Genomic DNA, 26,548 nt, shown 5'->3' with positions numbered 1-26,548 from the left:
CATTCTTCCCCTTCCAACAAGCCACATACTTTTAGTGTTTTATGAGGGCTTTGTGTGTTTTGATTTCAAGAATCTTAATCTACAAAGTATCTGTTAATATACACCCAGCAGAAGAATGCAACAGGAAGTTAGATCTTTTGAGACTTTGAAAAATAAGCATATTTTGCCCAGCTGAGATGTCTGAAGAGTTTTACAAATTAAACATTGTACTCTCTTTGACTAATTTAAGATAGGATTCAGGAGCTCTTTCTGAAAAGAAGATATAAACTCTGCATCAAAATTTCATGAATATCTATCAGAGCAACACTATCTTCCAGACTGGCAGGGTTGAATGTTATTTGGGAAAAAGATTCTGGCCAAGAAATCTCAGTTAATTGTTGGAAGAGTTTTATAGCATGTTGTTATACTTATTGATATGAAGCACAATCCCATAACCCTACATCTGTTACACTTGGTGAAAAAGTAGGAAATATCTGGAAAAGAGTGACTTGCATCCCTTATGAACAGTGTTATTGCTGCACTGTGTCTATTTGGATTAGTACCAAATTTTTGTCAATAGTCAAAACAAGAGTTATGGTTTCATCTTGCCATGATTACTGGCTGTAGAGTAATGTCATCTCATTATAGTCCCTCTGTCCCTGACGCATACAGTGGTGGCAATATTTTGACTGCTCATACTAATGAAGCAGCAGTCCTGCCTTGCTGTGACCCAAACCTTCAAGGTCTGATGGGCACCCTGACGCACTTCTTACACTGTTAATAAATGCAAACCATTTAAAGCATTGTTAAATAAAGCATATAATTACATAAATCTCAATTTCTGTGTACCTTTAAAAAGTATTTACTACTAAAACTAAGACTGATTGATAAATTAGTGTACACCCTTTCTTTTTAAATATCCTTTTTAAGTATATGCCGCCTAATTTTTGTTTAACATCTGTAATCAGCCTGGAAATGAATCAGAGCTTTTTATCTGAATCCGCTCATTCAAGGACCATTTCAGCGTCAAAGCAACTTGCAGAAAATTCTTTGGAATAAAACTGATTATTATTTGACCCTTTCTTCCTCCATTTCCCTGATGACTCATTCAGCAGCTTTTAAAAGTAAATTACTTTCATTTAAAGCATTTTAAATATTCAGTGAATGTAGCAAAGTCATATTGTCTAATTCAGAAGTTTACATGCAACACAGAGGTTTTTGTGCATTTTTGTACAGAGTATGAGTAACTCAGTGATAATGCTGGTTTAAAAAACAAAAAAGTGTGAGAATATGAAAATCTGAGAGCATCTAATCATTACAGGGTGGACTGTGAAATGTTTCGTATAAGTTGCATCATTTATCATGATGTCAGATCATTTGTATCCTTGACAATTTAATTTACCCAAATGTAAAGTATATTATTCTGACGACACCACATCTTGCCAAAAACATGTTTATGTCCTCTCCAAGGACATGATGTCTAGCAGACAGGAAGGATACTCCCACTGAGCTCACACACACTTTGTAAACACTGAATGCTTTTCTGAGGTCGAAATACTCTGGACAAAACAAAACTCCATATAATAGCATAAAATTAGGATAATTTTATGAAACATGAAACATACCAGTGTGCAATAACATTAAAGCTTTTCTGAGACATCCAAATGTATTGCCAATCCTTCAATTCAGGCGAAACATAATTTTACATATTATGTACAGTATACACTTATATATTTTAAAGGGGCTATTTGTAAGTTTTCTCCGCCACAGAATGTGTTTTTTCCCAGGAGCTGGTTGTTGGTGATGGTTGCTTGTCAAGAGCTCCAGTAATTGTTGCATTTGCAATACAAGAGGTTAGAATATGTCCTCTGAGCAGCGCCACTTCTTCAGGATAGTCTGGGTACTACAGTGTGTTATCATCAAAAAGTGACGAGATGGGTTGGCCAGGCCGGGGCTAGCATGTTAATTTCAGTAGAAGAAAAGAAGTGACATAACCAGAAGCAAAAAACTGTCGTTGTTTCCACTGCTGGAGACAGTTCTTGGCAAGTAATAGTTAAGTTTGATGCTGGACTCAGGAAGTTTCTTCTAGACTGGTAAATAAACAACTGTTAATGCTAACGATGTAGCTATAGCAAAAACTAACAAATAGCTCCTTTAAATATTCCTGATTACAACACAGCCTTGTAGAATAAAAGTCACCTGAATGGATGTCATTAATATGGATACAATACAGGTAGTACTTAACACATACAGTATCTTCTTTGTAGCAGAAGTGCACATCAGATTTGCTTTTCTTTATGAATAAAGTAATAGCATTAAAGCTCAGTATCCAGTGTCATTCAGCACTTTGCATTTGGAACAGTTGCATCAATTTTGTGGAGTTCAAATGTGATCAGCTTTATATTATCACAGTGGGAGGCTGAGTACATTCAAGCTGTTATTTGATTACCATTTATTAGGACCACCATTAGCTGTTACAAAGCAGCTACTCTTCCTGGGGTCCATGTTATGATTAGAAGGCAACATATACAAATAGGTATCATTTAAGAGAAGAAAGGAATAATTGGAATAATTGTCACAGAGGAAAAGCGCAGACATATTGTAGCTGCTGCACTTTACAAAGAGCTAGACAAAATAAAATGTCTTCTTAATGACACAGAGGCAATGACATAAAAATAACATTATTACTACATTTTGTCAGATCACCAGAGGAAGGCTGCACATTACCTGGGAATGTTTAAATCAGTAAATTTAAGAAAGAATCCAAAGACACATTCAGGCTGTACATAGCTTCCTTCTACAGAGAGGCACTCTAAAACCGAAGGCTGTAGCTTCCACTGAGGTATAAAATTCACAATCAAGGTATTCTATGTCTAATACAGGATAATATGCAGGAACGAGTTTTCAGTTGCTACTTATTAAAAATGTTTACATTATGTATCAGAGGTGGATCACAGCTCAGATTTGAAGGCTGTTGTGCAAAGGCATCAACTTCATGTATGTATGTGCACACTCACGCTGACGTATACATTTCCTATCCAACAAAAACTAAACAGACAACACATATAGGGTTTATACAGACATGGTGCACAGAGCTTAAGAATGTAATTGTTGAAGCTGGCTGCAATGTTTTACTGCTGGTCCTCAGAATTGGTAATGCATCCAAGTGGAGAAAAGGGTGGGATTAAATGGAGAAACGAAGGTGTGAGATATATGCAGTGGAGGGTGCAGCTGTTCCATGTGAAAGATAAAGAGGAAAGGACTGAAAATACCTCTTATTTTGCTCCTTTAACTGTGAACACAGTCGTCTGTGTCTGCTGCACTGAAACCGTTCAGAGAGTCCTGCAAGATGCAAGAGGAGAGAGGCAGAGAAGTTAAAAGAGCTAAGGAAAACAGCAAACCAAAAAAGGAGCGAGCAATTTGTTTTGACTGGCACTGACTGAACTTAAGCTAATATTAAAATCTGAGATCACCAGCCAAAGTCAAACACTCTGTCCTTTCTGTCCGTTCCCAGTTTTTGAAGTATTAAAAAAATGTATAAAGGTCACTTTGTGGGCAACAGCACAAGGAAAGAAACATGGAAAAAACTACAAGATCCATCTTTTCACATCCAAAAGGGCACTGTTGGTTGTTGTAAACATCCAAGTACATGGAAAACAGAACATCACTGGGTGTTCCTGCGACATCTCTGATCCCTGTCTGGAGTAACACATCTGAATATATGGAGCCATGAAAGTGACAAAAGGCAGAAAAAGGCAACATCAGTCACATGTATTTGGTTTACCACTGATTTTGTGCACAAACAGAGACACAAAGACATACCTGAACATCTCAACCTGTTATAATATACCATAAAGAAATTGGGAACTGTTGCTTGGACAAAATACTTTTATGATTAAATGTGAGCTATTACTCAACAAATAGAAAAATGAAGGTGCTGAAAGATAAAAGGAACACCTGCAAGGTAAGTAGTTTGGGGGGGGGTCCCAATTGATTGGAGGTTAACTGCATTTTAATTATTTAAGTAACTGAATCATTTGTTGATGTCGGTTTTCTGAAATCCATGTGAATACGCTATATTTTGTTAATTAATTTGGTTCACTCGTTCATTGGTTCATTCATGAAAGTATTATTTTATTGTCAAATCTGTCAGAACATTTTTATCTTAATCCTGTTTATATTTTCGTCCATTCACAAGATCTTTAAACTTCTGTTATACACAGTTTTTTTTGACTGTATTTGACTGTATGTTGACTGACCTCGCTTTGTAACAACTCTGCCCCCTCTGACGCCTCGGAGAACTGCAAGCTGGGTAAAGCGGGGGCCTGGGACATGCGGGCCTGTGGAGGGTTGCCCACGCTGTAAAGACGAGGTCGTTTAACCTGGTCTTGGCTGGACAGCGGAGTGAAGCTGTTCCTTCTGAGGAAAGCTGGAGGCACGACATCTGTTTGGACTTTACTCTGGTCGGCGAAAAGACAGACGAGGTGGACTGATTAACAAGTCTTTTTATGTTGTACTAATTAAATCTCCTTCTGAAATCGTGGTGTCCTGTGTAAGTGACTGTGAGAAGGCAAAGACAGAAAAACAACTACTGAGAAAAACAGCCCTAAATATAGAAGCCTATTGTCATGTTGGTCTCACCAGACAGGATATCTTTCACCCCATTTAACAAGGGGGTTTCTCTGTAAATGTGTTTATGTCTTAACACCCACTCTGTCTAGGACTTCAGGGTTGAAGTTCTTGGTACTAATTAGCACAAACTATACAACCAGACACACAGCTGGCTGATTAAGATATCAAGACAAAAGGCACAGTACAGTTCCTAAATACAGAAGCACAGAAGTCTTGGATCCAGATAAAGATGTGCACTACAATCATGCGTACGCAGATCAGGCATACACATTTTTCTAGAACAGTTTGAGGGTGATATGATGAGGAGGGGATGGATTCTTTCTGTTTCCAGTCTGCAATCTGCAAAATACAAATGCCAAAAGTGGCATTTCTAAACTTACTTTTGAAAGAATAATAAGAAAAGTTTGTGCACTAAACTTTCATTACTCTTTAAATTTACACTGAAGGCATCATATAATTTCTTTGTTTAGTTTTCGTTTTATCCTTTGCAGTGAAACACAAAGCAACAATGTCCCTCTCTGCCGTTCTTTTCAGTGACAGGTAGAGGAAACAGCAGTACTGATGTGCAAACCAGCAATCAAAAAGAACATTTAGAGAACAACGCATATTTGCTTTCTTGATCAATAACACTCCCATATCTATCTGCTAAATATGACATTAGAGCTGCTTAGCTTAGCATAGCATAAAGACTGGAAACAGAAGAAAACAGATAGTTCAGCTCTGTTCAAAGGTAACCAAATCTGCCTACAAGTACTTTATAAAAGAGACATATAAAGCAGAGCAAAGTGTAAACATGTACTTATACATCTGATGAAAAGAATGAGTGTGCATATTTCTTTCTGGGCATACACAGTTTTGGCTGTGGCATCTGATATTTTAGAAAAGACGATATCTGGCTCCTGAAAGCTGAAACAGCAGTGTGTAATTTTTGGTTTGAATTCTTAAACATAGGCTTGACCTGACCGTGGAGGTTAGAGTGATTCTTCAAGCTGCACGCACTGAACACATGCAGTGCAGTGAACTTGGTGGACAGCGACAAGAAAACGGACAGCAAGTGTATGACACAAACTATTAAAAAAGCAGCTTACTAATGGCCTGTCCCTGTGAGTGTTGACAGCTTCAACCTTCAGGTCAAACATGTCCACTTTACAGCCTGGACGAGAAAGACAGGAGAAAAATGCGTCAGTAATGCATCAGGAAAGGTTTAGTTAATCTATGAACAGTGCTGTGACTTACCATAAGCCACAGGGGTGAGTTTAAGGACAGTGTGCAGGGGACACTTCAAGTAGGGTAGGTCATCTGTGGTCACAAAAATAAAAACAACTCGTGAGACTTTGAGACTTTCTGTGTTGTGGTTATGTCCTCATGTTTGGCAGTATGGGCGGCTGTGGTATAATACATGTTGCAGTGTTAAGTCTGCAGTGTTACATGTCCCACAGGGGAATGCAGTGGAATAAAATGCCAGTCAGAGCTGCGCCCACACTGGTTGGTTAAGCTGTGGTTTTGCCTTTACACAGATGCTGCAACAGTGACCACATCCTCTGCTGACTGATGAAACCCTCCTTCTGCCCCAGGTCTAATTATGGATTTGACTTTAAGCATCATTTTCCACTCAGACCACCAAGTTATTATTGAGGTGCACACATTTATACATGGTTTACCTTGAGTATTTGAATGTAAGCACAACTGTTTCATAATGTAGAATGGCATCCAAAAGCCTTTGTCCACTGTCTGGTTTACAATCAAGTCAAAATTAATATGTTGTTGTTACTATTTTTACTTTATTTTCGCCTTGATCCTTGAGTCTTTGCAGTACACTCCCATACATATTTCTGATGTTATGCCAGGCTTATTGGGGACATGGGGAGGCTGCAAGAGTCTGATTGTATTCCATTATTTTGTATTTTTCTTTTTGTTGTTGATTTGTTGTTTTTTTTAAAAAATCTGTCATTCACATCTGAAACGTCAACATGCTTTTTTAGAGCATCCCACAGAGTCTTATGATGTGCAGTCCTTTGTTGTCAGTCATGTAGCATGGACCACTGTGCTGAATTTAAGAATGTGTGACTTCAGCACCCCCTTGTGGTGGCAACAAAAAAATGCATCAGACACAATTCAACAACAACAACAATTAATTTTTTTCTACAGTACATATTTAACCTTGGCCATGACTGTCCAAGTCAAGTCCAATTTTTCCAAAATATTTGCAGCTGTTATTCTGTTCTGTCACAACTCCCTACTGGTCAAGTGCTATTGTATTTAGCAAGTGCTCAGTGGCCTAGAGCTTAGGGCAGACTAAGGTCTGGTGGGAAGATATAACACCCACCTAACAAGCTACTAACCTAAGCCTACGTATAATCCTGTTGAAAGTGTTAAGGATATTACAAAACAAGGTCAGGTGAAAAGTGTAAAATACAAGCTTAAACCAACCAGTGTTACTTCCACAAAGAAATCAAATTTTGTGTGATTATAAAGCCTAGAGCTGCTTGTGCATGAGTTAATTAAGATATCCACAGTGGATAAATCTTGTGCAGTCACTGCTGTGCTTTGAAAGTGTGAAGGAATTAACTTAATTGTTAATTTTTTGTTTACAAAATACCAACACGTCCACTCATTTAGGTGCAGCCCCTGCACTGTGCCGAATCCATAGAATATAGTAGTAGCAGTAGAAATGAAAACACATATTTCAAGGTCATATAAATGTCTAAATGTTGTAGGGCTATGCATGACATTCTCCACCACACCAAGAAAAACAGAGCCTGTAATTCTTGTTTTGGCATCAATGAAAAGCTGGAAACTCACCCACTTAAAGCTGCACTTTGCCTTTTACTGCTTATCTGCTGAGATCTATCTGCGGCACTTACTGTTATCTTTGTAAAGTTATCTTTGTATTATGAATGATACGGTGTCAACTTGGCAAAGTGATCTTCAGGTAATATTGAATATCCCTCCAGTGTGTCTTCAACACATCCCTCCCAAACATTTAGGTCAGCTGCAATTTGACTCAGCGCTCAGGGTAACAAAATGCCCTTGAACTACTCCTTTTTGCTGAAGTACTTCATAGAAATAATCATGTAAGTTTTAGATAAAAACAGTTGTTGTTGTCAGAGAAATCAACAGTGTAAGGTTTCATGCACGTAACCTGCACTCTTATCCAGGAAATAGGCCAGCAAGCAGCGCATGACGGCCTGGTGACAGATGACCAGAACGTTGCCCTGGCGCTCCAGCTCCATGATAACTGGCTCCAGCCGCTGAACCAAATCCTGGTAGGACTACAGAGAGAGAGGGAGAGAGAGGAAAGGCACACATCAAGTCAAGTCAAATGACACAGAACTGGGTTTGGTTCAGATTTTTAAGTCTTTTGTAGAGCATTCATCATCATATTAGTAAAGCTAAGGAAGAGCCTTTACCTCTCCTCCGGGGTAGCGGTAGTGATACTTGCCCTGGTCCCTCATGGCAAACTCCTCTGGGTAAGTTTCCTCAATCATCTTGTAGGTCATCTCTTCACACACTCCCTGAAACGTTAAAAAAGTTTAAACACTCAAAACCTACGACAGGCTCTTATAGTGCGTCTGTCACTGCTGTGGTATTAAAGAGGTACGTACAGCATCTATTTCATTGAGGATTTTCCACTGCTCGTAGGGAACTCCCAGCTCCTCTGCCGTCTGGATGGTGCGTCTCAGCTGGCTGGTCCAAACTTTCAGGTCTGACAGACGGTGCTCTTCAACAAAACCCTTCAGAGCTGCAGCAAACTGATAAAGAGAGGACCAGGGTTTTATGGGGGAGAACAGACACCTAAACACAGGACTTTTTGCTTTCTTGCCCAGAGTTGGATGAGAAGATTTGATAACACACTTGTTTCGGTACAGGAAATATGAGGCTAGCTTAGCTTGGCACAAAGACTGGAAACAGTGGTAAACAGCTCTTCTCGCTCTGTCCAAGTGTAAACAAAAATCTGCCTACCAAAACCTCTAAAGATCAGTAGGACTGATATATCTCTTTTGTCATGTTGTGGTTTTATGAACAGTTATGTGCCACTGATCTGTGTCTCTGTGATGTTGCCAAGCAACCAGGGGACCAAAATAAACCACAAATGCTTGTGGTAGAGATTGCACATTTAATCAACACATAAATCAAGGATCTTTTATTGACACTGACATGAGCCACACATTTCACTCTGTGCTTTTTCAATCAGTAGTTTAGTTTTCTGATGTGTTCATCATACACATAACACCTTCATGATGTGTGCAAAGCGTTTTTTCTCTTTTTCACTATGTTTTTTAGACAACTTGTTCATTAGTGAGATTTAGAGGTGGTGATAGGTGGATTTTTTTTTTCATCTTTGGACAGAACCAGACTAGCTGTTTCCCCCTTTTTCCAGTCTTTATGGTAAGCTAAGCTGCTGGCTGTAGCTTCATATTTAAAAGACAAATTTAAGAGTGGCATTTCCCAAAATGTCAAACAATTCCTTAAGACTTGAGACATGAGAGGATATGTCAAAGCACCTGTTTCCCTCTCTCTGACAGTTCAGCATCTCCCCCGATGCGTCCCTCCACATTGTGATGGCTCTCTCCATGCCGACAGAGGTAGATGGAGTGGGAGTGTACGTGGATGTTCATGAGGTAGTAGACTATTTTACTCTGGATGTAGTCCTGCACCCTGTTGACCAAGAAACGACGGCCAACATTTATGACCTGGATGAAGGACAGGTTCCTGTGGGTCAGAGCAAAGAGGACAACAGGAAGTGAGTCAACCATACATACTGTAACCTGGTGTCATAAGTGACACCAGGATAAGGGTGGAATATCTTGTACTTTTGGTGTAGTCTAAATATCCCGATATGTCGTCTATCACATGATTCAGAGCTTTCTGTGTCAGCAATGATAAGGTCCAAGAAGATCAACAACCATTTCTACAAATTCCACTCTGCAAATCAAAAGTCAGCAAACAACAGACAGTAATCATCTGTAGTAAAAAATGAGCTCCTGTTTCCACCTGCAGGACAATTTCTGCAAGTGCATGCTCTTGTCAACAAAAGAAAACAACTAGCACATTGGTCTAAATTACTTAGATTAGGTTAGTAGTGAGAGGTATTTCACAATGTCAAGAAAAAAAATACACAAGGCCATGCAGCTAGTAACATCCTTAACAAAACAACTTCTTACTTGTCGTGTTCATCTGGATCTAAAGGTTGGTAGGTCACTTTATAACATTCAATTCTCTTCAGAAAATCCTCCATGACACTTTCTCTGTTCCTCTCAGGGTAATCTGGACTGGACACCTTCACATCCTTTGTGAGAGAGACAATTATAGCGATTACTCACTATGACTTTTAATGATTTAGGAGCAAAAATATGCACATAGATAAACATAAATGTATCATTTACCAGAATATTTGTAGCGATGACGTCTGGATCGTCACATATTGACTCTACAAAAAACACCTAACAAAATACATTATTGGTGTGAAAATCAGAGTGTAAAAAATAAACTATCTGCACAGTGACTGAGCTAAAATGATTTAATCCTCAAAGTAATTCTGACCTTGTAGGCGTTATCTTTTGCAAAATTAAGGATGAGTTCCCTCCTCTCTCTGGTGGTGTTGGTGGCATCAAAAACCTGACAGACAATGTGAGATAATCAGGACAAATTACACTTAATATTTAACAGAGAATCACAGTTGTATGCCTCTTTCAACCAGTCAAGTTGCCACTAATGACCCGAAAAGTGTTTGTGCAGAGCATAATGATGTCACTGTGAAGCTGACCTTTGACTTTGGGATATAAAATATCATAACTTCATGATTTTATCCTATTAGACATTTGTGTGAAATTTTGTCAGAATTAAAGTATGAATTCTAAAAATGTATTTTGTGAGGTCACGGTGATTTTGACCTTTCACCTTTGACCACCAAAATCTGATCAGTTCATCCTTGACTTCATCAAGTGGACATGTGGGCTAAATCTGAAGAAATTCCCTCAGGGTGTTCTTGATATATCGCGTCAAAGGAATGAGACAGACGGATAGAAAATAACATGTGTCCTTACAGCGATCTGACCTCCCTCCTCATTCAGATATGCCTTGACATCATCCAGTGCCACCAGAGCACACTGTCTGTGGAAACACAGTAAGAAAACTTACCAGAAAATCAAAGTTAGCTATTTAAAGGTTTCTTAAACACGTAACGTAACGTAATATTTGTAGCCAGATGCAGTCAATAGAAGCATTTGCATGGCTTGCCTACATGAAAAGTAACCACGTGTTTACTAAAATAGTGGAAGAGGAATCAGTCTACTACATCACAGAAGACTGATATAAAGAGGAACTCTCTTACTCACTTTCTAATTTGCATTGCTTCCTTGTTGTCATGTCTGAAAAAGTCATAGGACTTGTATGACTTCACTGCTTCTCTCCTATAAACTCCAAGGTTAAATACTGCAAGAGAACCAGGGGAGAAAGACATGAGAAGACAGTGAAAAGGATTACTGTGCTTGTATGTGCTCTGGCAAGGTGGTGACCTTTATCTCAACTGTGTCTGGCAAACCAGCTCTCCTACATTCCATTTATATGACAACATGAGTGTACGACCATGAGTGTGCAATAGGAGGCATAATTATTACAGCAAATTAACACAGCATTGCCTTAAGCACAAGACTTTATTTTACTAAAGTGTTGTCTCTGAATGCTGTTTACAGAAGCAACTTGTCATGGCACTACCCTGTTTTACCTGCAGATGCATGTTAGCACTGAATACACTGGCCTGGCCCTTCCAATAATAACAAAGCACTTCCTTTTTACAATCACTCTGATATTTCACAGAGCTCCTGGATTCAATTTTAACCTGTTTTATATTGGTTTTACTTCCCATGGACAGATCAAATGTTCCAACATGCACAAACACATGTTGCTTCTGTACTGACCCTTGGTTGGCACTCCGATCCAGTTGAGGTAGCGTGTCAGCTTCTTGGCCATGTAGGTCTTCCCCCTAGCGGGCAACCCAATCATCACTATCACAGTCGGAGAGTTGGTCATATAGGAGGCCCAGGCTGCAGTTTGGACATGCACGCGCGCACACACACACACACACACACACACACACACACACACACACACACACACACACACACACAAAGACAGACACAGACACAGACACACACACACAAACAGAAACACAAGCAGAGATTTTAGTTATCAAGCATGCTGTGTTTAACATTTACCCTCACTTTAACTTTAAACCTGATAAAAGGTCTTATTTGTAATACAAGGGCAGATACACACAATGTTTACACGATCATGCAAAAGCATACAAATATATACCGACACCAGACAGTGAGAGGGTTGTGAAATAATCCAGTGTCACCCCTGCAGTGTTCATCTATGGGCTGGTTAACACTCAAGTTAACATTTCTGTCATACTACTGTCATCTTTCGACTGCTGGTTAATGTTTCCCAAACTCCTGCTGCTTGGCAACCAAATTTAGTAATCCAGTGTAACCTTGCTGACAGGAACATGAAATGGAAAATATTCTAACTATGCTTTTTTTTTTTTTTTAATAAAAAAAAAGATTTTTTTTTATAAAAAAAAAACTCCCTCTTCTTTCAGTGTCTGCAAAAGACCATCGTCAGCTCAGGAAAAACAAATCTGTCAAAACAAAGACCTGGCGAGACCAGACTTGACTCAAGATTCTACGAACAGATGTCTGCAACTTCCACAGCCCAGCAGGCAGGAGTTGTTTTGCGTCGGAGACATATTCTGGTGGAATCATTTCCATCCCACATTTCAGATTAAAACATTCCTCAGTGTCTGAGGAAAAGTGACATTTCTAGTGGCTGACTCAGAGTGTTAACCTCACTATTTACAGTATTACTCTCCTTCAAAAAGTGCGTGTGGTAGTCACTGCCTGTGCAAACACACCCACACACTGTATGTATCCTAATAATGACAGAAGTTGCGTCAACATTTGACATTTAACAATCAGTGCCTGCGGGAGCCTTATCTTTCTTTACTGGTGAGCAGGAGATGTAATTAAAAGAGCCACTACAACAGTGTTACTGCATCATATAATAACATAGCAGGTAAGGTGCACAGAGTTCAATCATTAATACGCAACAGGTTAGTGCCTCAGATAATGAGTCAACATTTCACCTGAAGGGCACACAGAGGGAAAACAAACCACTCACAGCATTTCTTCTCATTGGCCCTGAAGTCCGTCCTTTTAGGCTCCGCTGAGCCGTCTGAGGCAGCCGGAGGTTTCTGCTGCTTGGCAGCCATGACGGTCCCTGATCCGTGTCCTGCTGTCCTGTCACAGCTGGTCTGGAGGGCGCCGAGCTTTGGTCACTAGTATGATCAGGTCAGCATCTCTCTGGTGAGGACAGGATTTTGCTGCATCATATCAAACACTGTTCGGTGGTACAGCAGATGTATGCAGTCAGATGCTAACTCATGTTCAGAGACAATGTGAGATGCATTTTAAGATAATGAGCACATACAGTGAAAACAGAAATCCTCAGAGGAAGCTGATAAAAGCAGATAAAGGTATCAGAATACTTTGAGCTCACAGGTCCTTAAATTATTAATCAATAGTGATCTATTGATTACTTGATCTGCAGGACATACCAGTTCCTAATTAGCAATTCTGATAATCTAGCAACATAATATCCCAAAGACCAAACTGACAGATTCAAATGTCTTGTTTTGTCTTTGGCCAAGAATCCAAAACCCAAATATTCAGTTTAAGGCTGCAACTAATGATTATTTTCATTATCAACTGATTTGCAGATAATTCTTGTGATTCATTGATTGTTTGGGTTCATAAAACATCTAAAAACAGTGATAAATGCTCACGACACCATCCTGCAGTACAAGGAGGCATCATTAAATGTCTTGTTAAGTCCAACCGACAGTCTAAAGCCTAAAAATACTCAATGTATTCTAATATTAGACTAAGAAAAGCAAAAACAAAAGTCACATTTGAGAAGCTGAAGCCATCCATATTTTTGACATTCCTGCTGGAAAAATTACAGAAATAGTTGATCGATCGGTTATGAAATTAACCTTCTAATCACTGTAGCTCAACTCAGTTGCATATATATACTTTTCTGTCAGGGTTGTTTGACATTAGTTAATTGTTGGTCGAGATAAAATGTTAACAGATAAATGAAAATGACTGTAAACTCATCACAGATTTCCACAGACATCATCACCTTACAGGAGGCATATTGAGTGATGCTTTGTGAACAGGTAAAACCCCGAGCTAGTTAATTAGGTCAATGCTGTAAACAGTAAAGAATCAGTTCGACATTTCTGACATTAAGAAACCCTCTCGCCAAAATTTTGCAGTAAAAGTCAGAGCAGAAGTTGTGTCATCCTGTCACAAACATCTGAGCAGCGGCTGGTGCTTGATGAACACTTCACGGACACTCCTGGCCTGCAAACTTAATCACTTCTGCTTTTACGAAAGCAAATGTCGCTTAAAAAGAAAAAAAAACAGGTTTGAGCAAAGCCGGTGTGAAAGTCCAGGTATATAAACTTACCACACTGACAGCAGGTGCCGGGTGAAATTCGTTTCCCCCTTTTGCTACAACGTTGCCATCAGTTCACCGCCACCCGAGACTTCTTCTTCTTCTCGGATGATTTAGCTCCTCCTCCCCGGTGTCTGCAGCTGCCGGAAGTTCACCACTGTCAAGTTCAGCCGGTAGAAAATCAACTACAACTTCTGGTCGTGTTTTTTTCATAATAAAATATTGTAAAGCTATCATCATTTGGAGTATTTATTGAAGTTTAAACACCAAAAAGAATATTAAAAAACACATACGCGGGTTTGAGACAGAGACTGTCTGTCCGGGCACAAACCTGTAAAATGCCCCCCACCTCAGACTGACAGAGACACAAAACGACCACAAACATCCCAGTCACAGTTGTTTTGTCCTCTTTGCAATAGTTGTGTGTCTCATTGTAGTTGTTTTGAATTATTTTGTGTAACTTTGAAGTTGCTTTGTGTTTCTTTGTGGTCGTTTTGTGTCTTGTAATTCACTTCAAATACAAGCTCTGTTCAAGAGACCCAATGACACCTCAAGGCCACAGGCCTGTCCTCAATCTAAGCCCATTCAGTAATCCTGCTATGATTAAAGCAAAAATAAAATACCAGGTGGTTTCTGTCAGTCAACAATTCAGCTGATAAGGTAATCAGTTCAGCTCTAGAGCACTGGTCGGTTTTATCACATAACACTTGTTGACTGTTGAATCTGACTGACTGCATTGTTTGTTCCTTTAAGTCAATTATATGCTTTTATTTTGAAGGGGTCTTGGTTATCCTTGCCGACTTGAAGCTTCTGGTCATGATTATTGCTAATTTACCATAAACCCTGTGGGGGCACTATGTTCAGTAGCTTTGATGGAACCACATCCTTTTGACAGCGTCGTCCTTCATGAAAGGAGAATGCCACTAAATGTAAAGAGTTAATGAAGTGCTGCACTGTAAATTATACAGAGGTGAAGGGGCCTGTTGTTTCCTTAACACCCTCATACATCAGTTCTCACATCTGCACAAATAACTGTTTAATTAAAGATTACACAAAACATCAATGATACTTTTACTTTAGAGTTTGTTTTTAGAGAGATTATCATAGAAGATTATTTCCCACATAGTTGTTTCTCTAGCTTCTACAGTGAGAAAGGACCCACAATAACCCATAATAACAAATGAACAAGACTTAACTAGTTGTGTTCACTCTTGATATTTGATGCAAATCTGCTTTCACTGCTCCAAATGATAGTTTATAATATGTTTTAGTTATCAGTTTATGAGCTCACCTTTCTTTCTGCCCACAGTAGCATGAGAAGCTGTAGGAAGGGAAATGTTGATCCATCAGCAAAATAAATATTGAAATGTTAGCTTGCTGAATTCAATCAATTTACCAATATTAAACTGTAGTAAAACAGGTAAATTATGTGTCATACCTTCTATTCAGCAACCTAAAATGATTAACTTGTAAGGCTGATTGATTCCAGTCTTCTAGAGGGCCCTCTTGTTATTGGGGCCGTGGTAGTTAGTTGCACTAATCCTCTCACTACTGCACCCCTGAAATGATGCATTCACCCATTTATAGGAAAAACCCAGCAAGAAGCTGCAAAAAGGTGTAGTGCTACATCTTTTCTGAAGTTAAACTATTTCAGTTTCTCCATCAATAAAATGCCAAAAGGTCAAGGACTTATAGCACATTTTCTCCTACATAAATGACAGCATGTGGACAGAAACTAACGCATGCATAGCCTCCAACACTGTGTGATGCTGCTGAGTAAATGTAGATCAGACGTTATGTGATGGGGATGTAGAAGGATGCAGTGGACAGGTGGAGGTTAGGCAAGCAGGGAGGGATCGTCATATTGAAACAGGAAAGGGCAAACTGCTGCAAAAAGTTGGAGCAACACTATTATCTAAAATATATAACATCCACTTTTCCCTGAATTTCAGTTACTGTCCAGTCCCAGAGTAAAAGCACACAAAGCACACAGTATGTGAACACTGTTCATGAAGTGCATATATTTATGTATTAATACAGGTTTCACCACTGCAGCTGTATTTCCGATGTCGTGGGTCCACGTGGACACTTTTTTATGCGTAACACAGTAAATATTTCACTAACTGTTGCTGTTACTGCTTGGAAGAGTATTGGTTGTATGACCATGTACTAAGGTAAACCAAATGGAAGTCTTTTGCTGACCCTTGTTTTATTTTAAGTTATAAAACAATAAAAACAACTGTGCACAAAAAAAAAAAACAGAAGTCGCTTTGGGATCACAAAGAGAGGTTTTCTGGACACTAATTTTCTGCTCCAAATCCAATAACAACAATGAATAGAATTGAGGTAATTGGTTTAAACATATATCCAGGGAAAAACATACATGCATTCCAAAATTGAGTGGCATTCCCCTTTAATTCTACAGCTTATTTCATACAGAAAATATGCCACATAACTCATTGCAATCACAATTCTTTATTCTCTTAAAAGAAACTAGCCTCACAGTGTCTAACTAATACACCATAACATTTAACAACCCTTTTGTCTGTAAGATATGTGCTTATTTTGTAAAATGTTTGTCAGTACAAGATAATCTGGAACTACATAGTTTTTGCTCATTTTTCCAAGCTGGATCTCTGAGAGGACGGACGCCAAGAGGTGGATGTACGGCCAGAGGGAGAGAGAGGTGGCCACTGTAGAGCGGGTATTGAAGTCAGGATGGGCTTATGACTCTCAGCATGTTTCTGTCCATCAAGCAAACGCAGTGACCCAGTATTTTCACCAACTGTGTCTCAGACAGTTCTGCAAATTCTAAAAAATAAAATAAAATAAAAATCACTTAACCAGAGACCTTTGCCTCGTCCACATGGTGGTTAAACAGCACATCAGCATAATCTGCCTCCTAGAGTTGCACCCTCTGGTCATCACTTGTCCATTTTTGTAGCCCTTTTGAAACTCAGGGAAGTACTGATAAACAAACTTGTCTGAAGATCCCTGATCAGGTCACGCTCTCTTAAAAGTTCAGTATGTGGGCAAATAAAGGGATCCGGCTCTCAAATGATATGAAAAACTGAGAGGACTTTTCCACTGTTTGTCACAGTTATAAACTCTTAACATACAGTACATACCCTGAATGCCTTACACAGATTGAATAGTTTCAGATCATTTGCAAGACCCATTTAAAGGAGTACTGAAAATTCACTGGCAAGGATCTTTGTATATTTTTTTTATATGTAAGAAGGCCATGCTTTTAGAGATTACACAGTAACAATAAAAGGTCTAATCTAACGCTTATGATTTATTTGTGTGTAATATTAACTTAGCAGTTAATATTACCATTGTGTTATGGATGAGTGCAGTAAAAAAAGACAGCAAGAATGATGACCAGGACATGTAGCAAAGGGATGTTTAATGATTTCTTTGGACAATGAAATGCACATGTCCATTGTTGATGTAATACAAATAAGAGAATAAGAAAAATCAACAACTTGGTATTGTGTCAGCATTCCCAGCTCAACTTTATTTCTTGTTTTGATGTTAACTAAGGATTCAAAATGGAGCAGAACAAGATGTCTGGAGTGTCTCGCAAGGACTGACCAGTAGGGGGAGAGCCAGCTCTTACTAAAATTAAAAAAAAAAAAAAAAAAAACCTAAGTGAGTCTATCTACACTTGTGCATGAATATCTGCTATGCCCTGTTCCACTCATGTACCCTTGGCACTTGCGTTTCCGTTTGAGAAAACTGAGACATGGAAACTTTTTCAGTCCCCACGCTCAAAGTGTCATGAGTTTACACAGAGACGAGGCATAACGTGTCCGGAGTGAGCCAATGCAAACACAAACAAACTCTGCTGAGAATGCGCACACAGACAGCCGAACTCACGAGCAGATTAAATAAAAAATAATCACTTTAAATAAAAGCTTCATCAAATGACACTGAAATGTTGATGATCGTTTGCTGTCTTGGCACAATGTGAAAATCCCTCGCAGCACCATTAATTTTTACAGAAGTCAAGACACGTTTAGGTTCACCTCATTTCGAATGAAAGTCACAAAACGTGTCGAATGACATTAAAAATTTTAATTAAAAAATGTACCACAGTTCTTCATTCTCAACAAAGGGGTGGGAGTTCAAGCTGCTAGAAGGGGGGGGTCATGAAGGAGACAGCTGATTTTAGCAGTCAAATTATGCCTGTACTTCACTGAACCAAACCTTAGGTGAACTTATTTATCTTATTTAAGAACACTGAGCAGGTCTGGAATTTAAATATTTGGCAATGGCTCTGAGCATTTGGCCAGTTCATTTGAGGTTATATAATAAATAATCAATCCATAGTGGTTTTTACTGACACATTTTGAGTGTTCAACCTGAGATTTTAGTCTTTTCAAGGACAGTCAGTTCATAAAAGTAACAAACATTCATCCTTCATGCTAAGAAAGTCTTATTGGAGAAGCTGAATTAAATAATTTAAGACTGGGTACCTACTGCATTGCTTGTTCTAATAGTATTTTGTTATTGCTTATGTTGTTCCATTTCATTTCCAGTAGCAAGTAAACCCCCACCCTAACGCGTGTAGTCTGGTTGAATGGGGAATGCCGTATCAAGTGGTGAGTCTTGGTCCCCTACATCACACAAAGGATGCAAGTGAAAAAGTCAGAATGATCAGGCAAACAAAGGTGGGCAAACTTGATCTGAGGTGAATGGAAAAGTGCAGTGATCAAGTCGACATGAGCTGCAAATGCATACGTTTCATACATTCCTCTGTAGCTCACTGGCTGGGTCAGTCAGTCCTCACATCCCTTCACAAAAACAAACAAAAATGTAAGACTTGAACAATGGGTGTTCACAGACACAGACTGTGTAGTGTGCGTTTGTGAAAAAAGGGGGAGAGGAAGAGAGAGAGAGAGAGAGAGAGGTGGAGTGAATGATTGCATCAAGTGCTAATATATCATGACAGTACATGTACTCGATCTATAAAAAACTACCTTGGTACTGAACACTGACCTCTTTCTAACAAATAATCTGGTATACAACATTTACAAAATGAACATTGTAATAGTGTGATATTTATAATATATATGCTACTGCCTTCCTCTGGTTCTCTGCATTTTAAACCTCTGAGTACATTAACGCCATCTTAATAATTCTTACACGGTAAAGCGTACACACCACACCCGACGAGTGGCAGCCTAATACAAATAGAGAACAGGAAGACTCTGTGGACAGTGAGTACACCTGCATGTGTGTCCTGAGTGTGTGTGGATGGTAGCTCAGCTCGTAAACCAGGCAGCCACAACTTGCCGGTAGACTCAGCAGTGAAGGGAGTTTTAAGAGAGTAAACTTCTGGGATACCAAGATTCTTCAGCTCACAAGGTACAGGATGTCCTTATCCAAGATACTTGCACATTTAAGACAGTCTTGATATACTTTAAGAGATAATAATTATTATAATGTCAATAATAACAATAATAATAACAATAGTATTAAACATCTGTCAATGTTATTTCTGTCCCATGGCAGCAGGGTGATGATCTGCATTATTCTGGATTGTTTCGGTGCCCTGTGATCCCCACATTTCTCCTGCCATCAGTTGTGCCGCTTACGAGGGATCGGCCTCTGTGCATCTGTTGTACGTCTGTGTGTTCATCTCAGATCTGTTTGTGTGTTTGTGTCGATGAAAGTTTGAAGTGAGTCAGGATTTTCCTCAATGATCGCTGCTGGTTCGCTCTCAGAGGCGGGTCTGAGCCTCAGGGACGTAGATTTCGATGCTGTCTGCGCTTTCCGTGGCGGAGTTCTGTCGTACTGACGCCGCACGCTTTGCTGCCATCAGCCGTTTTCTGGCCTCTTGCCGCTGCTTGTCCACGGCCGAGTCCACGCTCCTGTCCTTCCCCGCTGACAGTTTGGGCTTCGACTGCTTCTTTGGCACAGAGGATGGAAGCTGCTTGTTTTCATCCTGAGGAAATCATGACAACAAGGAAGAGGAATAAGGTACGATGTGGCACTACCTGAAAACACAGCCTCAAGTGGCGTTGATATGCATAGCTTTACACAGTTCAAAATTCACAAAGCTAACATAAAGATAAACTCCTCTAGGCTTGAGTTACGGGCTGCAATGATGATTATTTTCATTCATTTGCAGATTATTTTCAACATTTGTCGTTCTGTCTATAAAAGGTTAGAAAATTGTGAAAAATTCTCAAGTTGACATCTTCAAATTACTTTTTATCTTTGGGTTTTAGTCCCAAACCCAAAGGCTTTTAATGTACTGTGATACAAAACGGGGAAAATTAGCTAATCCTCACTTTTGAGAAGCTGGCACCAGGGAATGTTTAACATTTCTGATTGTTAAATGGCTGAAACAATTCATCTCTTATCAAAATAACTGCCAATTAACGTTCTGTTGGGCGGCACCAACTGATCGGCACAAACTGGTTTTATGCTTTGCTGCTCTGCAGCCTACAGTGGCTATGTGCATAGTCTCTAAAGTTACATTGTTGGCTCCTGTGAACCTGATGTGCGCCTCCTCAGAAATGTAACTACACATCCAGGCTACAGCACTGACACAGACACCACACGAGGACCGCAACAACTGTGGCTGGCTGCTTGTGTTTTCACTACGTGTTTCTGATGCTGGTGGAGTGAGTCAAGACGAAGCCTCCCAGTCATCTTCTCCTTTTCCAATACAGACATCTAACAAAGCAATTACACTGTAAATCTTATGCTCACCGCAATCACCGCACTCTATCAGTGGATGAACATCGAGACAGTGATTGTGCTGCGGTAGTCTCCTATTCAGTAATGAAACACAGCAAAATAACAGGATGTAACCCCCGTTCAGTAAATCTACTCACTGTTGATCTGAACCACAAGTAAATTAGAGACTGTAAAACATAATTCCTGTGTGAAATATAAAGCACGATATGGTTTAATTTTGCAGAGGTGATATCAACGAGTGATATCTGACTCAACTATAAGTTAAAACCCACGCCTGTTAACTCCTTGTGTCGAACCCAAAAGAACTTCACAGAATACTGCCTGGCAACAAACATCACCTTCTTCTCTGATTTCTCAGGAAGTTGCCAGTTGTTGGCTTTCAGTTGGTAGAGCTCATCAAACTTCATACTGATGTCTTCTATCGAGAGCTGTAGCAGATCCCAGAACCCTGCGAGGTCCTGTGCTGTGGGACGTGGGTTGGCATTCGCGTTCTAAGCGAGAGGAAAACGAGACAGTGTAGAGAAGTGACAGATGAATGGCTTTGGCCAAATCAGAGAGAATTAATCACATCCTTCCCCGAGCACATATTTCCTCTCTTCAAGAAACTGGTTGAAGAAGAAAACATATTTGACACATCAACTTCTGCAGATTATTAAATTTCAGCAATATTAGACCCGTAACAGAGACTGTTTGACAAGATTGAACAAAAATGAGCATCTACGGCAGTAAATCTGACTGAATAAATCAGAGGATTTTGTGCTTCTGGTTTCTCCCCAAATGTAATGTGATAAGAATACATGTCAGTGTTTGTAGGGAAAATGATGCTGGCTGCAAAAAAAAAAAAAAAAAGCAACTGAGGTCAATAAGAATTTGAGAGGCTAATGACGACATGTAGTAGGGTAGCATATCAAGAGAGAGATTCAATAGGATGTAATGGAGTCACTCACCAAGTTCTCATTACAGAGCCCTCTGAACTGCTCGAACTTCTGTGACATGAGGAGCTGAGCGCTGCCTACTGCACTGCGGATCGTCCCCAACACTACAAAAGAGAAAAGAATACAATGAATCTGCAACAAGCTGACAAGAATGGGCAGAGATCATCTTGAGTTTTAAAAAAAAGACACATAACACTACAAAAAGAGCATAAAAAGCTGTTACTTCAATGTCCAGAGTAAAGACATGACTTGAGAGATATAGTAAATGAAGGGTTTGAGAGCTACTGCGCATCAAACACGCAAGGAGGAGACTGCGTAGAATTTATTTCTGTTGTTTAGGAATTAAATATTTACGGTAACCATTTAACTTTCTGTGACAGTAAATAATTTCCTAAGAAGTAATTTATTAACTCAATCTAAAGGGAGGACAACAAATTACTCTTTATTCAGTTCTTTTTACATCTAATATTTGCATGTAAATGGAAATTCATAATTCAGGTCCACAGAGAGCACAAATGATAATCTGACGGAGCCTCTACTGCCTCGTCTGCTCCTCCTTCATTCATATTTAAGACGCTGCAGAGATAGATGGGCCTAAAAGCCTGAGTGGGTATTCTGGGAGAAGAGAAAGTGAAATGACTCTGCAGTGGCTCTATTACAGCTAAAACAAAGCTTACTCCCACTCTAATGAGCAGTGTTACTGTGAGTCAACAGCAGTAATGGGTTTGTTATGCTTGGTCTCTTCATCCATAGTCAACATGGACGAGGTCTGACCTATTCCCTTGTTTGTGAACTTCAGTAGCATCAATTCGATTCTTCACATCACTGACTTGACAAGCTATTTTCTGTTCTTTTTTACATTTATATTGTGCTGCTGTTTTATGTTTCTGTATTTTCTTTTGTCTTTCATCATGAAGCACTTTGTGATGTCTCATTAAGAAAAGTTCAAAATTGGCCTTGGATATACAAACAAATCATGCCTCAATCATTTTTTTATAGTCGGAGAACCATTGTTCAATCTAAATATGGCTGCTCTTGACTATGGTGAAACTGTGCGTATGCCAGGGTTCCCACACCTTCTTAAACAGCAAATTCAAGGACCTAACACTGCATAGTTTGAGACATTAATCAAGGTTAATTTCTGTTACAGCATTAAGAGTTTCTATAATGAGAACTAGCAGGCGCCAGAGAAACTCACAGACAGCAATTAAAAAGAGAGGCTTGAATGTGTCAACACTACTCAACTGTGCTGTGTAATAGTGATGGTAGACTGTGATCTCTTGCATGCATGCAGACAGCAGCATATAGCCTATTTACTAACATTAAGTAAAAATAATATCAAAATACTTCAATTTCTGTTTTGCGCAGAATATATAAATAGAAGCACATTCAATGACCTATATTCACAATTCACAAACTTTTTTCCTTTCTTGCTCTGCTGCAAAAAATGCAGCATGAACACTGTTAGCTGAATGGATTGCTGAGGCATTTCTGAAAAAAAGCAGGAAAAAAAAACGGTTGAAATGTAGAAGAAAGTTGAAAGCCAAAAGTAATCTCTGAAGCAATGCTTAAAATTGAATGGCAATAGCAGAATATAAGAATAACAGAATAGCAAAATGGCAAACTTGCAGACTAAGCAAAACAGTATAAATATAGTAAATAATGTATAATAGTAAAAAGTAAAATTTCTTGTTGCTTCATTGACTGGAGGAGCCTGGGATCAAAGCGCCAACCTTCTGATCAGGAAGCACCCGCTCTATTTGGTGCAACACTGAAGCCCACACTGCGGTACACAGATTTAAAAATCAAGCTTTTTAGTTCAGATGTTAGTATTTTCTGTGAGCGCTTGGGTTGTTGAGCATGACAATATACAGTATGTGTCCACACTCCAAGCACAACAGGAGATAGGGCGAGTTAAAGAAATGAAAAAAAGAGTTCCCCAAGCCGGTCACGTGACACACTGATGAATCCTCCAAGAAGCTGTAACAACCCAAACTAAAATGCCACAAATCTCCTAAAGTAAACATTTTTAGCACATGAAAAGATACATTAGAAGATCAAAGTTCTGGGAACATTTTAAGCCAAGAACACTGCAGCATTCACAATAACTGTTGTGTGTCTCTGTGTCCATATTTAAACTACATCAACTACATCAGAAAGCAGTGTGTACAAATAGCCACTCACAGGTCTGCTGTGATAATGGCATCTCAAGTTACACTGAAAATTACACTGATCTCCCTGTCTCACTGAAGCAACAGGCTCTAGCATTCAACAAATACAGACCATACAGAAAAAACACTGTGGATTTATCTTTAGCATTTATCTGATCCCTGATCAGTTTGACTGAATGATCGCTGTAGGTGAGGGAGTAGTGTCAGTAAAAGCCTGCTAAGGCAGTAAAACTCCTAACTCATGAATGGAATTCATGTGTTTTATTAGTTTATAAATAGCTGCTAGCTGCCTGACATTAGCAAAACTATTACTGTTGTAACTGCTACAACGCAGAGGTTAATTTTCTTCTGGCATTTTATTTTGGCAATTACAAAGCAGCCTCAGGTCCATCACCACCATCCTCTGAATTGGATTATGTCTGACCCTGATTTGCACGTAGTCCAAGAAAACCAAGACACTGCAATCACATTTGTGTCCTGACCAACAGGGACACATATATGTGGCTAGGTATAAATCAAAGTGTCTTAAAACCTCATCTGGATTTTATGCACAGATGAGATTCTTGAAATGAATGATGAAGATGTGAAGTGTAAATAGGACCTAATTGTTTTCATAGCCACTTGTAATTCCAGTAAATGCAACGCTGTCACTCACCCTCCTCTGAGAGCTTGTTGTCTTTGGTCTCCTGCTCCATCTGTTGACACCAGCCCTCCATGCGGCCCGTTTCCGCCTGCAACAGCTTCAGAAACCAGTTTCCGTCTCGGAGGCAAGCTGGCGTGCTGGACTGAACAGAATCTCCGTGGGTGCTGCAGTTTCCAGTCTCCAGGCTGGGGTCTGGCGGTGGCAAGGAGGAGGGATCTAAAGCCGGATCCAGATTCTCCGGGGGTGAGGTGGATATCCTGGATGGGGCTGAGGTGTGTTTAAGGGGCTGCTGTTCCATGGCTTTGTCCTGTCCATTGGGCGCAGTGGAATTCGCTGTTTGACTGTTGGTGCAGTTGACTGTGTTGTTTTCTGTGGGTGCGGCATCCTGGGGCTCCTGAGGCTCAGTCTCTGTATTTTGTCTGGAGGCCATGCTGCTGTCCCGGCTGAGACTGCAGAGACATGCATAAAAATCAGCCCCTGACAGAGAGTTAAATAAATAAGACAATGAAGTGATGCGTCAAACGTATTCCACAGTAACAGTTTTAGGTCAGCGAGTGTAACTGACAGGACTTAACAGATGATGGTGCTGCATCATCTACTCCAGAGAAGTGCAAAGAGTCCGAAAAGACACAGGATGCGAAGATGGGACAGCAGGGAAATTAGTGACAAATCAGGTATACAACATAAAAGCTTAGCTGACTGCTGGCTTTGGAGATAATGAGCAGGAGAAAAGGAAGCGGGCTGTCAAACAAATGTGATTAAGGGAAATTACAGTGCACTGGAAAAGTTTAAATGGCCGGTTTCTCACTATGTTCAGCTCACTCCAGTCAAAACAAGAGTAAAAGGACATCAATCAGAGTACTGGGTTGCTGTGCTGCTGCCAGGCTGACTGCTGAATGACCTTAGCCACTTGCTGCTGTGCAGGCTGCAGATTTGCCAGCAGCAGTGTGTACAGTTATGGAGGGAAAAGCAGAAGAAGAGATACAGCACATTCAGAGATATAGGCCTGGTGGCAGGGACAAAAATCTATATTACAATATTATGAACACATGATTATGATCTTATATCAATATATGTTACTATATGGGAAATTAAACTGGTTTTTAAACCTTGTTCTAACCAAGAAAGCATCGCTGACAGCCAGGCTCTATTTTTCAGGAACTCACACTAACACAACTACATACATTCACACCTGGGAGTTGCCCAGTGTAAACACAGTCTGACCTGCCGGCTACTGAGCAGCACTCACTGAATCAGCTGAGGGTTAAAGGCCTTTCTCAGGGCTCGCTGCTCGCTACTTGCCCCATCAAGATTTATCCTCCTGGTCCACGAACAACCCTACTTAGAGAAGCTCACTTGTCTGACCTTTATCTCACCTTTATGTCACTACTGGCCCTTCTCATACAAGTTTTTGGCTGTGCCTTGACTCATAACATTGCTTTCACGTTCGATGATCTATCTATCACCAATTAAATACTTAAAAGACTTTGCCACTGTTTTTACACTGACATACTCTTTGCTCCATTTGTTCATGCTATGTGGCAGCAGCTACATGGGCCAGATGTATACAAATGTGCAATATACTGTGCATTATAACATGACATTATAGCATTATATCATGATATTATATCACAGCATGAATGTCGTAACATCTCAAAAGTCCTGTTTCTTATCAAGTATATCCTGTGTTTGCAACATCTTCATGAAGACTGGTATACAGACAAACCATCAGATCATTACTCATGGCTTCCCATACACTGTTATGTCAAATTTGAGTGTACACTTACGGCCTGCCGTTCTCCACTTGAACTCCAATTGACTGAAATTTTAGGGGTGCAGCCAGGGGTAGTGGTTCCTCTCTTGGAATTGGAACAAGGCAATCCACCTGAATAATCATGGATGACAGAGAAGCAGTCAAACACAGGCAGCTCCCAGTATGAATATGTCCTGCT

At 39.8% G+C, this 26,548-nt stretch overlaps 2 protein-coding genes across 4 annotated transcripts in view; both read right to left on the bottom strand.

Moving 5' to 3' along the window:
• Nucleotides 1–1,568: 1,568 nt before the first annotated feature.
• LOC108900238 (6-phosphofructo-2-kinase/fructose-2,6-bisphosphatase 2) lies at nucleotides 1,569–14,273 on the bottom strand. 3 transcript variants are annotated; one of them, XM_018701210.2, is made up of 16 exons: nucleotides 14,146–14,273; nucleotides 12,793–12,974; nucleotides 11,532–11,657; nucleotides 10,950–11,046; nucleotides 10,659–10,725; nucleotides 10,156–10,230; nucleotides 9,999–10,055; nucleotides 9,777–9,901; nucleotides 9,117–9,324; nucleotides 8,217–8,363; nucleotides 8,022–8,126; nucleotides 7,754–7,883; nucleotides 5,848–5,910; nucleotides 5,700–5,764; nucleotides 4,239–4,439; nucleotides 1,569–3,321 (listed from the first exon to the last, which is right to left on the bottom strand). In XM_018701210.2, exons 2-16 carry the CDS (start codon nucleotides 12,881–12,883, stop codon nucleotides 3,268–3,270), a joined length of 1,611 nt encoding a protein of 536 aa, XP_018556726.1. In that variant the 5' UTR covers nucleotides 12,884–12,974; nucleotides 14,146–14,273; the 3' UTR covers nucleotides 1,569–3,267. The 3 variants fall into 3 exon arrangements, with proteins under 3 accessions (XP_018556726.1, XP_018556727.1, XP_050927283.1); XM_018701211.2 differs by having other exon boundaries at nucleotides 12,793–13,011; nucleotides 14,146–14,254; XM_051071326.1 differs by lacking the exon at nucleotides 9,999–10,055 and having other exon boundaries at nucleotides 12,793–13,011; nucleotides 14,146–14,254.
• A 3,252-nt stretch (nucleotides 14,274–17,525) lies between these two features.
• Nucleotides 17,526–26,548, bottom strand: part of dlgap4a (discs, large (Drosophila) homolog-associated protein 4a) — an 80,946-nt gene continuing 71,923 nt past the window's right edge. The window contains exons 9-13 of the mRNA XM_051071325.1: nucleotides 26,384–26,481; nucleotides 24,609–25,045; nucleotides 21,795–21,886; nucleotides 21,186–21,338; nucleotides 17,526–20,086 (exon numbers count right to left, since the gene is read on the bottom strand). Coding sequence (XP_050927282.1) covers nucleotides 19,862–20,086; nucleotides 21,186–21,338; nucleotides 21,795–21,886; nucleotides 24,609–25,045; nucleotides 26,384–26,481 — 1,005 coding nt within the window. The 3' untranslated portion in view covers nucleotides 17,526–19,861. The remainder of the gene's footprint in view (nucleotides 20,087–21,185; nucleotides 21,339–21,794; nucleotides 21,887–24,608; nucleotides 25,046–26,383; nucleotides 26,482–26,548) is intronic.

The sequence above is a fragment of the Lates calcarifer genome, linkage group LG6 (assembly GCF_001640805.2).
Source record: "Lates calcarifer isolate ASB-BC8 linkage group LG6, TLL_Latcal_v3, whole genome shotgun sequence".
Lineage (NCBI taxonomy): Eukaryota > Metazoa > Chordata > Actinopteri > Centropomidae > Lates > Lates calcarifer.
The sequence above is the reverse complement of the archived record's forward strand: the minus strand, read 5'-3'. Positions and strand labels throughout refer to the sequence as shown.